Here is a 15,332-nt window from a genome sequence, read left to right on the forward strand (position 1 = left end):
ATAGATATCAGCTACTACTTCATGGGGTATCACTGCAATGAAGGTAAAGACATTGTTTGTGTATATATGTATGTAAATATATTCACATATGCACATGTGCATATATTTATATTATACCTGCACAAATAAGTACATTTGTTACATACACACACATATTACGAGTGGGTACATAATAAATGTACATATTTGGATATATATATATAATTATCTTCCCAGGAAACATTAATTAAATTGAGATATCTATGATTTAATTCTGTATTACAATTTTTCAGCAGCCTCTTATTTAACTTAACATTTCCTAATATGTTCTATGCTAATATCCTTGCAGGCATGAAATAGGGTTTTCAGATCTCCTTATTCTTTTAACAGGTGGCATATTTTTCTCATTTCATCTTATCTAACCCTTCAAAGCACTCTGACTGAATAAGTAAACCAAAACAATGACTCTAATTGTTGGAAAGGAGGTGCTGGATATATACCAAATTCATGACAATTTGCAAATATTCTGCATTAGAGACAATTGTTCTCTGTCGTATTTCTCTCCAGTTTGTAATAATTGAAATAACAGAAACAATGGCAATTAATATTTATTAGTACTAAGCACTGTACTAAGTGGCTCATAGGCATTATTTTATTTCATTCTGATAAAAACCCTTTCAGGGAAATAAAACTTAGGTTAAGTAACTATCCCCAGGCCCAAGCTAGTAATAATTGCTGCAGAATCCATAGCGCTCAGTTCCTCAGCAATCTTTCAAAGAAAAACTATGAGCTTAAAGCTGAAAATATGTATATTAAAACACATTTCCAGATAAACAAATAATATGCATATTTGTATTTTCATTTATAATACAAAGTACATATATACACACACACACACACACACACACACACACACGGATACAGACGATTTCTCTGTCACACAGACTGGATTGTAGTGGTGCAACCATGGCTCACTGCAGTCTCAATCTCCCTAGCTCAAGTGATCCTCCTGTCTCTGCTCCAGTTGGAAATAGTACAGGGGCATGTCACCAAGCTTGGCTAATTTTTTTATTTTTATGTAGTGATTGGGGTCTCTCTTTGTTTCTCGGGCTGATCTCAAACTTATGGGCTCAAGTGTTCCTCACTTGAGGAACTATACTATCACTGCACTTCCGTATCCCAAAGCGCTGGGATTACAGGCATAAACCACCACACCCATCATTTCATAATAATTAAAATAAAATTTTACGGTATATTAAAATTCTCAAAAAGGTTTCAATCTTACTTTGTTTTTTTTTTTTACAAACTTTATATTTAAGTGTGTTTAGGGCTAATTAATGTATATAAAGATGTAAATTGATATAAATTTTTAAACCTTAGGTTAAAGAATAACTTTGCAGTTACATTGGAATAGTGTTAAGTGAGTTCCAGTAGCATGCACATTATGACATATTTTGAAGTGCAGAATTCAGAACAAATCTCAGACATTCAATTTCTAAGGAGTTTGTTTTATTTTTTTATTTTAGTGACTAATGATCCTAATAGAGTGACAATGCCATAGTCATTGACTTTAAATATTCAAGACCTTTATTAATTTACTTAAGTCTATAATATTCAAATTGTGGCCAGGTACAGAAACTATCTGGCTCATTATTTTCCAATGTATAGTGCTTACTTTGCACTTTGTTCTGAGAGTTCAAAGTATATTATCATATTAACTTCCATTCCACTCACCATAATTGTCTAGTCTATAGGCAGGCATCCTTTTCATTTTAAATATATGTAATCAGGTACAAAGAGAATATTGTCAAGATCTCAGAGTGTATTAGTTATGATATAATGTAGAAAAGTATAAGTGGAAGGAGAAAACTTTGTGCAGATATTTTAAATGATTATGCGGAAATCCTTGAATGTGTATTGTAATTTACGTTTACCTAGTGTCAGAACTATTTTTAATAATTCAGACAGCTTTAAATTCTGTTTTCTTTGATATATTTTTGACCAAGAGACTTAAAATGACAAAGGTAAATCATAGACCAATAAGTGAAATTTTAATACTGTCTCCAGGTAATTCTCCAGAGATTTATGTTTGAATGTGGCATTTGCTTGCAGTGTGAAATAAGTCAAATTCAAAGAGATTCTTCATTCTAACACAAGGTCTTTTTCATAGCCCTACTCTTCAATAATATGTGAATTCAGATTTCATTCGGAAAACCTGTATAGTTATCCAAAAACACAAAGCAAATTTAAACTGATAATACTATCACTGGAAATGCCTGACTTTGCTGTGCGTTTTCCAGAAGTATGTGGGAGAGAAGGAAATGTAGGCTGCTCGCTGAGTCATCCACAAGGAGCATAACAAGAGATTATCTTTAAAATAACTTCTTTCTTTTTTATTTTTTTATTGTACTTTAACCCCTGGGGTACATGTGCACATCCTGCAGTATTATTGCATAGGTACACACATGCTATGGTGGTTGGCTGTCTCCATCCCCCCATTGCCTACATCAGTCATTTGTCCGGTGTTATCCCTACCCAACCTCCCACCCTGAGCTGTCCCTCCCCTCCCCTGCCCCCAACCCCCTCACCTATGCCGTGGGTGATGGTCCCCTCCCTGTGCACAGGTGTTCTCATTGTTCATCGTCGACCTATGAGTGAAAACATGCAGTGTTTGGTTTTCTGTTCTTGTGTCAGTATGCTGAGAATGATGGTTTCCAGATTCATCCAAGTCCCTACAAAGGACATGAACTCATCCTTTTTATGGCTGCATTGTATTCCATGGTGAATATATGCCACATTTTCCTTGTCCAGTCTATCATCAATGAGCATTTGGGTCGGTTCCAAGTCTTTGCTATTGTAAATAGTTCTGCAATGAACATACCTGTGCTTGTGTCTTTATAACAGAATGATTTCTAATCCTTTGAGTAATAGGATTGAGCCCAGTAATAGGATTGCTGGGTCAAATGGAATTTCTATTGCTAGATCCTTGGGGAATCACCACATTGTCTTCACAATGGTTGAAGTAATTTACCCTCCCACCAACAGTGTAAAAGTGTTCCAATTTCTTCACATCCTCTCCGGCATCTGTTGTCTCCAGATTTTTTAATGATCACCATAATAATGGGCGTGAGATGGTATCTCAAGGAAGTTTTGATTTGCATTTCTCTAATGACTAGTGATGATGAGCATTTTTTCATATGTTTGTTGACTTCATATATGTCTTCTTTTGAAAGCATCTGTTCACATCCTTCACCCACTTTTTAATGGGTTTGTTTGTTTTTTTCTTGTATATCTGCTTTAATTCTTTGTAGATTCTGGATAGTAGCCCTTTATCAGATAGGTATCTTGCAACAATCTTTTCCCGTTCTGTTGGTTGCCAGTTCACTCTAGTGATTGTTTCTTTTGCTTTGCAGAAACTTTTGCATTAAATTATGTCCCATTTGTCTATTTTGGCTTTTATTGTCATTGTTTTGGTTTTTTCATCATGAAGTTCTTGCCTATGCCTATGCCTTGAATGGTATTGCCTAGGTTTTCTTGTAGGGTTTTTATGGCACTAGGTCTTATGTTTAAATCTTTGATCCATCTGGAGTTCATTTTAATGTAAGGTGTCAGGAAGGGGTCCAGTTTCAGCTTTATGCTCATGGCTAGGCAGTTTTCCCAACACCATTTATTAAACAGGGAATCCTTTCCCCATTGCTTGTTTTTGTGAGGTTTGTCAAATATCACATCATTGTAGATGTGTGGCATTATGTCAGAGGTCTCTGTTCTGTTCCATTGGTCTATATCTCTGCTTTGGTACCAGTACCATGCTGTTTTGATTACTGTAGCCTTGTAATATAGTTTGAAGTCAGGTAGTGTAATGCCTCCAGCTTTGTCCTTTTTGCTTAGGATTGCCTTTGCTATGCAGGCTCTTTTTTGGTTCCATATTAAGTTTAAGGGGTTTTCTTCCAGTTCTGTGAAGAAGGTCAATGGTAGCTTGATGGGGATAGCATTGAATCCATAAATTACTTTGAGCAGTATGGCCATTTTCACAATATTTATTCTTCCTAACCATGAGCATGGAATCTTTTTCCATCTTTTCATGTAGGAACATAGATCCTCTCACAATAGTGTATGTATTTTTATACTAGTTCAGTGAATAAACATTTCAAAGATCAATTATTTGAATAAAAATACTTTACAACATGGAATATTATGCAGCAATCAAAAATGATGAGTTCGTGTCCTTTGTAGGGACATGGATGAATCTGGAGAACATCATTCTCAGCAAACTGACACATGAACAGAAAATGAAATACCACATATTCTCACTCATAGGCAGGTGAGGAAAAATGAGAACACATGGACACGGGGAAGGGGGTACTACACACTGGGGTCTATTGGGGGAAATAGGGGAGGGACAGCGGGGGTGGGGAGCTGGGAAGGGATAGCCTGGGGAGAAATGCCAAATGTGGGTGAAGGGGAGGAAGGCAGCAAAACACACTGCCATGTGTGTACCTATGCAACTATCTTGCACGTTCTGCACATGTACCCCAAAACATGAAATGCAATTAAAAATAAATAAATAAATAAAATACACACACAAAAAAAAATACTTTGCAGTTTTTAAAAGAGTACTACATGGTAAAAGCTCAAATATCTTAATTTTTCTTGTAGGAATGCAGCAATATTTAACTATTTAAATTCGTTTACATCTCTTCTTACTGAATCAGTCAGGTAAACCAACCAGAGCTTTTCATGCTGTGTTACAGTCCCTTTCTCTTTTTCACACTTCTAATTGAAGCAATATCATATTATTACAAACTTCTTCCATGACCCAGAACAAAAAGAACTAGTTTGACAGTAGACGCTTTAAACACTGCACAAAAATTCAAACTCTTCCCAAACTTACATGATGCAGAAGTTCTAGCCAGAACAATTAGGCAAGAAAAAGAAATAAAGGGTATTCAATTAGGAAAGGAGGAAGTCAAATTGTCTCTATTTGCAGACAACATGATTGTATATTTAGAAGACACCTTCGTCTCAGCCCCAAATCTCCTGAAACTGATAAGCAACTTCAGCAAAGTCTCAGGATACAAATTCAATGTGCAGAAATCACAAGCATTCCTATACACCAATAATAGACTAATAGAGAGCAAAATCAAGGATGAACTCCCATTCAAAATTGCTACAAAGAGAATAAAATACCTAGTAATACAACTAACAAAGGATGTAAAGGATCTCTTCAAGGAGAACTATAAACCACTGCTCAATGAAATAAGAGAGGACACAAACAGATGGAGAAAGATTCCATGCTCATGGTTAGGAAGAATCAATATTGTGGAAATGGCCATACTGCCCAAAGTAATTTATGGATTCAAAACTATTCCCATCATGCTACCTATGACCCTCTTCAAAGAACTGGAAAAAAAAAAACACCTTAAACTTCTATGGAACCAAAAGGGAGTGTACCAAGTCAATTCTAAGCAAAAAGAACAAAGCTGAAGGCATCATGCTGACTTCAAACTGTACTACAAGGCTACAGCAATCAAAAGAGCATGGTACTGGTACCAAAACAGAGATATAGACCAATGGAACAGAACAGAGGCCTCGAAGGCAATGCCGCACGTCTACAACAATCTGATCTTTGACAAACCTGACAAAAACAAACAATGGGGAAAGGATTTCCTTATTTAATAAATGGTGTTGGGAAAACTGGCTAGCCATGAGCAGAAAGCTGAAACTGGACCCCTTTCTGACACCTTACACTAAAATTAACTCCAGATGGATTACAGATTTAAACAAGACCTAGCACCATAAAAACATTAGAAGAAATGTAGGCAAAACAATCCTGGAATAGGCATAAGCAAGGACTTCATGATTAAAACAGCAAAGGCATTGGCAACAAAATACAAAATAGACAAGTGAGACCTAATCAAACTCCAGAACTTCTGCACATCAAAAGAAACAATCATTAGAGTGAATCAGCAACCAACAGAATGGGAAAAAATTGTTGCAATCTACCCATCTGACAAAGGGCTGATATCCAGAATCTACAAACAACTAAAACAGATTTACAAGAAAAAAAATCAAACAAACTCATTCAAAAGTCAGTGAAGGATATGAACAGACTCTTTTCAAAAGAAGACATTTATGAGGCCAACGAACATAAGAAAAAATGCTCATCATCACTAGTCATTAGAGAAATGCAAATCAAAACCACATTGAGATACCATCGCTTGCCAGTTTGGTGATCATTAAGAAATCTGGAGACAACAGATGCTGGAGAGGATGTGGAGAAATTGGAACACTTTTACACTGTTGGTGGGAGTGCAAATTAGTTCAACCATTGTGGAAGACAGTGTGGCAATTCCTCAAGGACCTAGAAATAGAAATTCCATTTGACCCAGCAATCCCATTACTGGGTATATATCCGAAGGATTATAAATCAATCTGTTATAAAGACACATGCACACGTATGTTCATTGCAGCACTGTTGACAATAGCAAAGTACTGGAACCAACCCAAATGTCCATTGATGATAGACTGGACAAGGAAAATGTGTCACATATACACCATGGAATACTATGCAGCAATAAAAACAATGAGTTCATGTTCTTTGTAGGGTCATGGATGAATCTGGAAACCACCATTCTTAGCAAACTGACACAAGAACAGAAAATCAAACACCACATGTTCTTACTCACAGGTGGGTGTTGAACAATGAGAACACATGGAAACAGGGAGGGGAGCATCACATACTGTGGTCTGTTGGTGGGGACTAGGGGAGGAACAGTGGGAGGTAGAGTGTTAGGGAGGGATAACATGGGGAGAAATGCAGATAGGTGACAGGGATGCAGGCAGCAAACCACATTGCCATGTATGTACCTATGCAATAATCCTACATGTTCTGTACATATACCCCAGAAACCAAAGTGCAATAAAATATATATATTTTTTATGATGTATATACATATATATATAAAGATGTGCATATATATAGGCAATATATATTTATATATATAATATGTATATATATATTTATATATATATAAAATATGTATATATAGGCATAAAGGTGATAAGGTAGCTACTGAAAAGTATGTTCATGGAGAAGAACTTGCAGATATTTTTAGACATTGAAAAGATTTAACATTTTTCTTCCTGTAACAATTTACTCTATATTTTTAATATTACCTTAAACTTCCATAAAAAAGTGTGAGAATTGTTCCATACTACTATAAGTAAAATAATGTGTCCAAAAATCTATATGAAAAAATACTGTGAATTTGATCCTCTTAGAAGGGTCAAAGACAATCAAACACATTTTGAAAAGAAACAATGTAGTGAAGGCTGTCTTGTACAGAGTAAAAATTCTTATTTTAAGTTTAAGACAAATATTTAGTCTGCTTTGAGATGAAAAATCATTTTACCTATCTGAATTGGCCTACATAAATACATTGCTTATAATTGAGCATTTTAGAACTTCTGTAAAATACTGTTTTAGTTCTAAAGTAAATTATTTCAGCTTGTGGGATATTTCAGGTAGGAAAATGGTACTCTTCCAATATAAATCTCAAACTTCGTAGTTTATAACTCTGAACTCATTTGTAATTTTTTTCTTCTTCTTCATTACATAAACACACATTTAACTAGCATAAATGAAGATTTTATAGATACACCCTGATTATTTTTCCAATATGTCCTATAAAATATACAGCTATTGCCAGGGAATTGCCATGCAAGGTATTTCAAAAGCATTAAGAAAATGGTGATTATATTATAACTGTAGACTAGACAACTGTAAATGAGACATGAGTTTGCCTCAGGAGGATGGCAAATTTTCTGACTATCCATTAGCTGCAATGTATATAGCAGCTAATTAATTGAGTCCATTATACTCTGTGTATATATGGACTCTGTCTATATATGTAGTACATATAGAGTATAATGGTCTCAGTTAATTTCATCTTTCAAATCTGTACCATAGTCACAGTTTTTGACTTTATATTTGTCATTTCCTTAAGAAAAATCAATTTCTGAATAATATTTTAGTAAGAACTTGCTAGAAAATAAACCTCACACAAATGGTCAAAGTATGTTTGCCACTGTTCATTCATACTAAGAAAAGAGCAATAATATTTATAAACTTTATTATTTTTGCAGGTTATCTCTCTTAATCCTCATTTTACTGATGAGGAGACTTAGAATCAGAAAAATTAGATGAATTACCTAATCACATGCTTAAAACATACATGATATGAGACTTAAGTCTGAAACTCTTGGTTCCAAGGCCTGTAGTTTTTATCCTATGTAAACTATATCTATATTTAAATCTTAGTCCATTATTGAGACAAAATATTCTGCTTTTTGAATAACATGTGCTAGGGAAAGAGAAATAATGAATGCCTTCAAACTGTGTTCTTAATTTATTTTCATAGATAGTTTGAAAACAACACATGGAATGTAGTCATCGTCTTTTGAAGGAAAAAAAACAAACAGCAGCTGGAAAGAGCTAATAATTTAGAATTGAGTTGTGGGCCATGTTAGAAGAGATGATAGAGTATGTACTGTGGCCTTTTAAACATATCTTGAAAAATAATTAAGTAAAAGTCAAAATATGTCCATTAAGAATGTTTACTTACGGTTCTTGATATTAAGTAATTTACCATAGAGCTTGAATTTAAAAAAACCAGAAAGTCAAATTTGGAAAAATTCTAATGCCTTGCTAATGTATGAAGACCAGTAGTTGAAGTATATGAAAGAAATGTAAGTAGATTTCCAGGAATCTCCTACTATGATTATATATCTTAAGATTTCAAATTAAAACTCAAAAATATTGTTTTTTAAATAAAAAAGAGGCCAATGTGGTGGCTTATGCCTGTGATCCCAGCACTTCGGGAGGCAGAAGCAGGTGGATCACAAGGTCACGAGTTTGAGACTAGCCTGGCCAATGTGGTGAAAGCCCATCTCTACTGAAAATACAAAAATTGGCTGGGCATGGTGGCACATGCCTGTAGTGCCAGCTGCTTGGGAGGCTGAGGCAGGAAAATCACTGGAACCTGGGATGCAGAGCTTGCAATGAGCCACGATTGCACCACTGCACTCCAGTCTGGGTGACAGCACAAGACTCCATCTCAAAAAAAAAAAAAAAAAAAGAAAAGAAAAGAAGGAAACAAATTTGTTTCCTTTACAAATTGTCAAAATATTTGTATCGGTGTATTCTAGTTTATTGGTAAATCGATGAATATTTACAGTGACCTCAACATCCATTTCAGTGTTTTTTAAATTGTGATTTAATGATGAAGTAATCTGATACTACTTTCTTGACTCAGAGTTTGAATGAAATATGATACATGTCAAAATGATAATTACAAGAATTCAAATAGTTAGATAGATAGATAGACAGAGAGATCGATAGATAGATAGATAGATAATGATATTTGTGTTGTTGAGATAAGGTTGCCCAGGCTGGTCTTGAACTTCTGAACTCAAGCAACTGCCTCCGCCACCAGAGTAACTGGGATGACAGGTGTGAGTTAGTAGGCCCTGCTTCCATAAATTTCTGAGGATGTTACCCTCTATTTAATTATATTGTTTTTCCATCTATCTTTGGCTTTATTAAAGAGGTAGCTTCCCAAGCTTTAGGCAGCCAGGCCTGAGAGGCTCTGTTTTTTTATAATCCCATTTTGAATAAAAATGAAGAAACTTAGTCTCAGGCAATTTTAGTAAGTCATCCCAAAACTCGATTTGTACCTTGGAAAAACATATTTAACTTATGTAAGATTCTGCCTGAGATTCTGAGGCCAGCTAATCCCATCATGTTTCATCACTGGCATCTTTGTTTACTGCCCAAAAATGTATATCTCTTTAGCCATTCTTCAGCTCCTTATTTTCTTTATATTTTTTTCCTTTGACAAATGCCTACCCTACCTTTACATGATGCTAATTGTTCTCCACTCTGACCAACTAATTCCATGGTAATCATAATTTCACTAGTATTTTCAACTCTTTTATAGAAGAATCTGGCTTTGATTAAATTATAGCTTTCTCTAGAGGACCTTGCTCTTCCTGCAGTCCTTTCAACTGGAGATTTATTTTTTCACATCCTAGGCCCAGTAACAACCAGTTAACATTGCTTAGCTCCTTAAAAGCAATGCCAAGTCACTACTTCTCCATTATGGAGTGAAATCATCTCTTCTGAATCCCTTGCCATTTAGCTGTCCTACCCTCTGATCCTTCTCATCACTGTCACTGACTATCTCCTGGCTAAATTCATCATAATTAAGATAACTAAATTCATTTTATAAATTGAAACCTGGTTCAAAATCTTTCCCTCTGTCCCAAGTCCTACTGTCATCCTGGGTGATAACTGTTGACTTATCTACTTTAGTAAGAACTCCATTCTCATTTTTCTTAATCCCAATGTCTAAACCTCCACTAAACCCAGGGCCAATGGCAGGTCCCTGACATCTCCTGTACTCTAAATGAGAAATTTTGAAATCTAATATCTAATTCTCTACACAGTCTTTACAGAACTTTCAAGACTCATTCTATTCCATCTATTCTTCAGCCACATTGAAATGTCCAGTCCCCTAATCACCAAGTTGATGGAGATTCCATTTTACAGAAATGGTGATAACTGACAGAGTAACAAGAGGTAAATCAACTGTTCCCCATTTAAATACGTTATGTTTCTGAAGCCTATTGAAATCAAAGTCCGGAAATTAGGTTGACAATTAAATGTGTAGAAAATGGAGCTTAAGAGAAAGATGTCTGAATTGCAGACATATATTTGAGAGTAATCAAGGTATCTTTGGAAATTAAAAATCTGAGACACATTAAAAAAATATAGCCTAAATAGAAAGAAGAGGGTCTAGAACAGATCCCAGATCCAGAATGAAGACAAGCAGGGTGGGGCAACAGCCCACCCCAGAGCAACACAGACCCAAGGGATCCCCGACCCCAGCCAAAGGAAGCGGTGAGTGATTGTATGATCCCAGGAAAGCACAATTCTACTACAGAGCTTTATAAACCATGGGTAAGAAGGTCCCCTCATGGGCCCATGCCACCAGGGCCTTCAGTCTGACACACTAAGCTGGGCAAAGTGTCAGGAGAGCAGCTGCTCAGACACATGCAGAGATCCAGGAGCTTTATGTTCTCCAGCCCCAGGAACACTGGCAAGGGTGTCTGCAGCTCAAGCAAGGAAGGAGGTCCTTCCTAGGAGGTCCCCTAGCATAGGAGCTGAATTTAGGGAGCTGAGCAGTGCCAGTATGCAGGCCCCACTTCCAAGGCACCTAACAGGATGAGACCCACTGGCTTGGAATCCATACTAGCCACCAGCAACAGGGTGGAGCCTGCCTGAAAGGAGATGGAGCCCTCAGAGGGCAAGCTCCACCACATATCTGCTATTTGATCCAATCAGTCATTTCAGCTTGTGGGCTTTGGTGAGTCCAACTGGTCTAGAAAAGGAAAGATCCCCACAGTGCAGCACAGCTGCTTTGCTAGAACATGACTGGAGTGCTTCTGTAAGCAGGACCCTGATTAATTCCTTCTCACTGAATTGGACCTCCCAGGTAGGGTCTCCAGCCATGCTGGCCTGCATAATAATCCACGGATAGAGCTCTGATTTCTCTCTGGGCCAGAGTGCTTACAGGGAAGAGCAGAATGCCAACTTAGTTGTTTGGATAATTCAGCCATTACAGCCTACAGGCTTTGGAGAGTCCAAGCCAACAGGGGCAGAGATGGTTCCCCAGCATGGCAGGGCTGTTTTGTCAAGACACCTCCAGATGGCTTCTTAAAGGAGGGTCCTCGCAGCCAGAGACTCTAGCCACCCTATCCATGTTCTACAGCCAAAAGAATTCTAATTTTTTTCTCTGGGAAGGAGTGTCTGGGGAATAATGGGAGTGGCCACCACCTTGGCTGTTGAAATATCTCAGTGGTCTAGACGGTGGGCCTTGGAGAGCCCAAAATGATTTGGGACTGAAGGGATCCCCATGGTCTCCAGCCATCTCCTACAGTTGGGTTCAGGCTGGCAACAGGTCAGTACCCCTTGTAATGGAGGTTCCAGAGGAAGGGGCAGACCATAATATTTGCTGTTTCAAAGCCTTTACTATTGATGCCTCCAGGTATGAGGGAAAAACGAGGTAACTAGGGTCTAGAGTGAACCACCAGCAATCCTAAAACAACAGAAAAACAAACAACAACAACAAACACAAAAAGCCTGTGTAAAAATCAGCAACATCAAAGATCATTGGTAGATAAGCCCACAAAGATGAGAAACAACCATTGCAAAAACACTGAAAACTCAAAAAGCCAGAGTGCCCCTTTTCCTGTAAATAACTGAACCATCCCTCCATCAAGGCTTCAGAACTGGGCTGAGGCTGGCATGGCTCAAATGACAGAAGTAGGCTTCAAAATGCAGATGAAAACATACTTTGCTGAGCTAAAGGAGCATATTGAAGCCCAATGCAAATAACCTAAGGTAAAACAGTACAGGGGCTGACAGGCAAAATAGTCATAATATAGATGAACATAACCAACCTGATGGAGCTGAAAAAATATACTACAAGAATTTCCCAATGCAGTCACAAGTATTAATAGCAGAATAGACCAAGCGGAGGAAGGACTCTCTGAACTTGAAGACTATCTTTCTGAAATAAGACAGGCAGACAAGAATAGAGAAAAATGAATGAACATATCCTCCAGGAAATATAGGATTATTTAAAGAGATAGAATCTATGACTGATTGGCGTACCTGAAAGAGATACAGAAAATGGAAACAATTTAACAAACATACTACAGTATATTATCAGGAGAACTTTCCCAACCTAGCAAGAAAGGCCGACATTCAAATTCAGGAAATGTAGAAAACCCCAGTAAGATATTCCACAAGGAGATCATCCCAAAACACATAATCATCATATTCTCCCAGGTCAAAATGAAAGAAAAAATGTTAAGGCCAGCCGGAGAGAAAAGGCAGGTAACCTACAAAGGGAAGCCCATCAGACTAACAGTAGACCTCTCAGCAGAAACTCTACAAACCACAGACAGGTGGCAAATGCAACATTTTAAAGAAAAAAATTTCCAATCTAGAATTTCATATCTGGACAAACTAACCTTCATAAATGAAGAAGAGAAGATCCCTTTCATAAGAGAAAGAGATTGTTTTCAGACAAGCAAATGTTGAGGGAATTTATTACCACTAGATTTGTGTTACAAGAGCTCCTGAAGGAGGCACTAAATAAAAATCATTACCATACACACACACACACACACACACACACACACACACACACGAAGACAAAAAAGTACAGACTGGTAACATTATGTAGCAACCACATAAACATGTCTGCAAAGTAACCAATTATAATAGCATTGTGATGACAGGATCAAATATGCACATAAAAATACCAACCTTAAGTGTAAATGGAATAAATGCCCCATTTAAAAGACAAAGAATGGCAACCAGGATACAAAACTAAGACCCACTGATAGGCTGTCTTCAAGATACTCATCTCACATACAAAGACACACATAGGCTTTGGAGAAAAGTACCCAGCAAAGGGAAAACAGAAAAAAGCAGGGAAACAGAAAAAACAATCCTATTTTCTAATCAAAACAGATTTAAACCAACAAAGATCAAAAAAGACAAAGAAGGAGATTACATAAAAGTAAAGGGTTCAATTCAACAAAAAGAGCTAACTATCTTAACATACACGCAACTACTACAGGAGCACCCAAATTCATAAAGCAAGTTCTTAGAGACCTTCAAAGAGACATAGTGTGACCATTTCATACTCCACTGACAATATTAGATCATTGAGACAGTAAATTCACAGATATTCAGCACCTGAACTCAGCTCTGGATCAAGTGGACCTGATAGATAAATACAGAACTCCCTACCAAAAAACAACAGAATATAATTCTTCTCAGTGCCACGTGTCACTTACTCTAATATCAATCACATAATTGAAAGTAAAACACATCTCAGCAAATGCAAGAAAACTGAAATCATAGCAAACAATCCCTCAGGTCACAGTGCAATAAAATTAGAACTCAAGATTAAGAAATTTGCTCAAAACCATACAACTACATGGAAATTGAGCAACCTGCTCCTGAATGACTTTTGGGTAAATAATGAAATTGACACAGAATCAGTAAGTTCTTTGAAACTAATGACAATGAAAAGATAACATACCAGATTCTCTGGGATGCAGCTAAAGCAATGTCAAGAAGGAAATTTATAGTACTAAAAGCCCACATCAAAAAGCTATAAAGATCTCAAATTGACTCTCCAACATTGCAACTAAAAGAACTGGAGAACCAAGGGCAAACAAACCCCAAAGGTAGCAGAAGACAGGAAATAATCAAGATCCAGGCAGAATTGAAAGAGATTGAGACATGAAAACCCTTCAAAAAATCAAATCCAGGAGCTGGTTTTTGAAGAAATTAATAAAAAAATAGACTGCTAGCTAGACTAATAAAGAAGAAAAGAAGATTAAAATAAACACAATCAGAAATGATAAGGGGGATATCATCACTGACTCCACAGAAATACAAACAACCATCAGAGAATACTATAAACACTCTAAGGACACAAACTGGGCAATCTAGAAGAAATGGACAAATTCCTGGAAATGTACTGAACCAGGAAGAAATTAAATGCCTGAATAGGTCAATGATGAGTTCTGAAACTAAGGCAGCAATAAATAGCCTAATAACCATAAAAAGCCAAGGATCAGATAGATTCATGGCTGAATTCTACCAGATGTACAAAGAAGAGCCAGTACCACTCCTTCTTCTACTATTCTAATACAAATGAAAAGGAAGGACTCCTCCTTAACTTGTTCTATGAGGCCATAATCATTCTAATACCAAAACCTGGCAGAAATATAAGAAAAAACAAGAAAATTTCAGGCCAATATCCTTGGTGAACATCTATGTGAAAATGCCCAACAAAATACTTCTAAATGAAATCCAGCAGCACATCAAAAAGTTTATCTGCCATGATCAAGTAGGATGCAAGGCTGGTTCAACATACACAAATCCCCAGGATGAAAGGTTGGTTCAACATATGCATATCAATAAATGTAATTAATTACATAAACAGAAATATAAACAAAATTTATGTGATTATCTCAATAGATGCAGAAAAATCCTTCCATAAAATTTAACATCACTTCATATTGAAAAAACTCTCAATAAACTAGTTATTGAAGGAACATACCTCAAAATAATAAGAGCCATATATGCCAAACCCACAGCCAATAACATACTGAGTAGGCAAAAACCGGAAGCACTCCCCCTATAAAACTGGCACAAGAGAAGCTTGTCCTCTGTCAAGCCTGCTATTCAACATAGTACTGGAAGT

The 15,332-nt window shown here is 36.7% G+C and overlaps 1 protein-coding gene across 4 annotated transcripts in view; it reads right to left on the bottom strand.

Moving 5' to 3' along the window:
* The window catches only part of GRID2 (glutamate ionotropic receptor delta type subunit 2), a 1,554,413-nt gene that overhangs the window by 1,266,495 nt on the left and 272,586 nt on the right, over positions 1 to 15,332 (bottom strand). Inside the window, exon 2 of one of the 4 annotated variants that reach the window (XM_054253141.2) lies at positions 2,568 to 2,627. The exons of the other annotated variants lie outside the window; for them this stretch is intronic. Coding sequence (XP_054109116.1) covers positions 2,568 to 2,613 — 46 coding nt within the window. The 5' untranslated portion in view covers positions 2,614 to 2,627. The remainder of the gene's footprint in view (positions 1 to 2,567; positions 2,628 to 15,332) is intronic. 4 annotated transcript variants of the gene reach the window in all.

This window comes from Callithrix jacchus, chromosome 3 (genome assembly GCF_049354715.1).
Source record: "Callithrix jacchus isolate 240 chromosome 3, calJac240_pri, whole genome shotgun sequence".
NCBI lineage: Eukaryota > Metazoa > Chordata > Mammalia > Primates > Cebidae > Callithrix > Callithrix jacchus.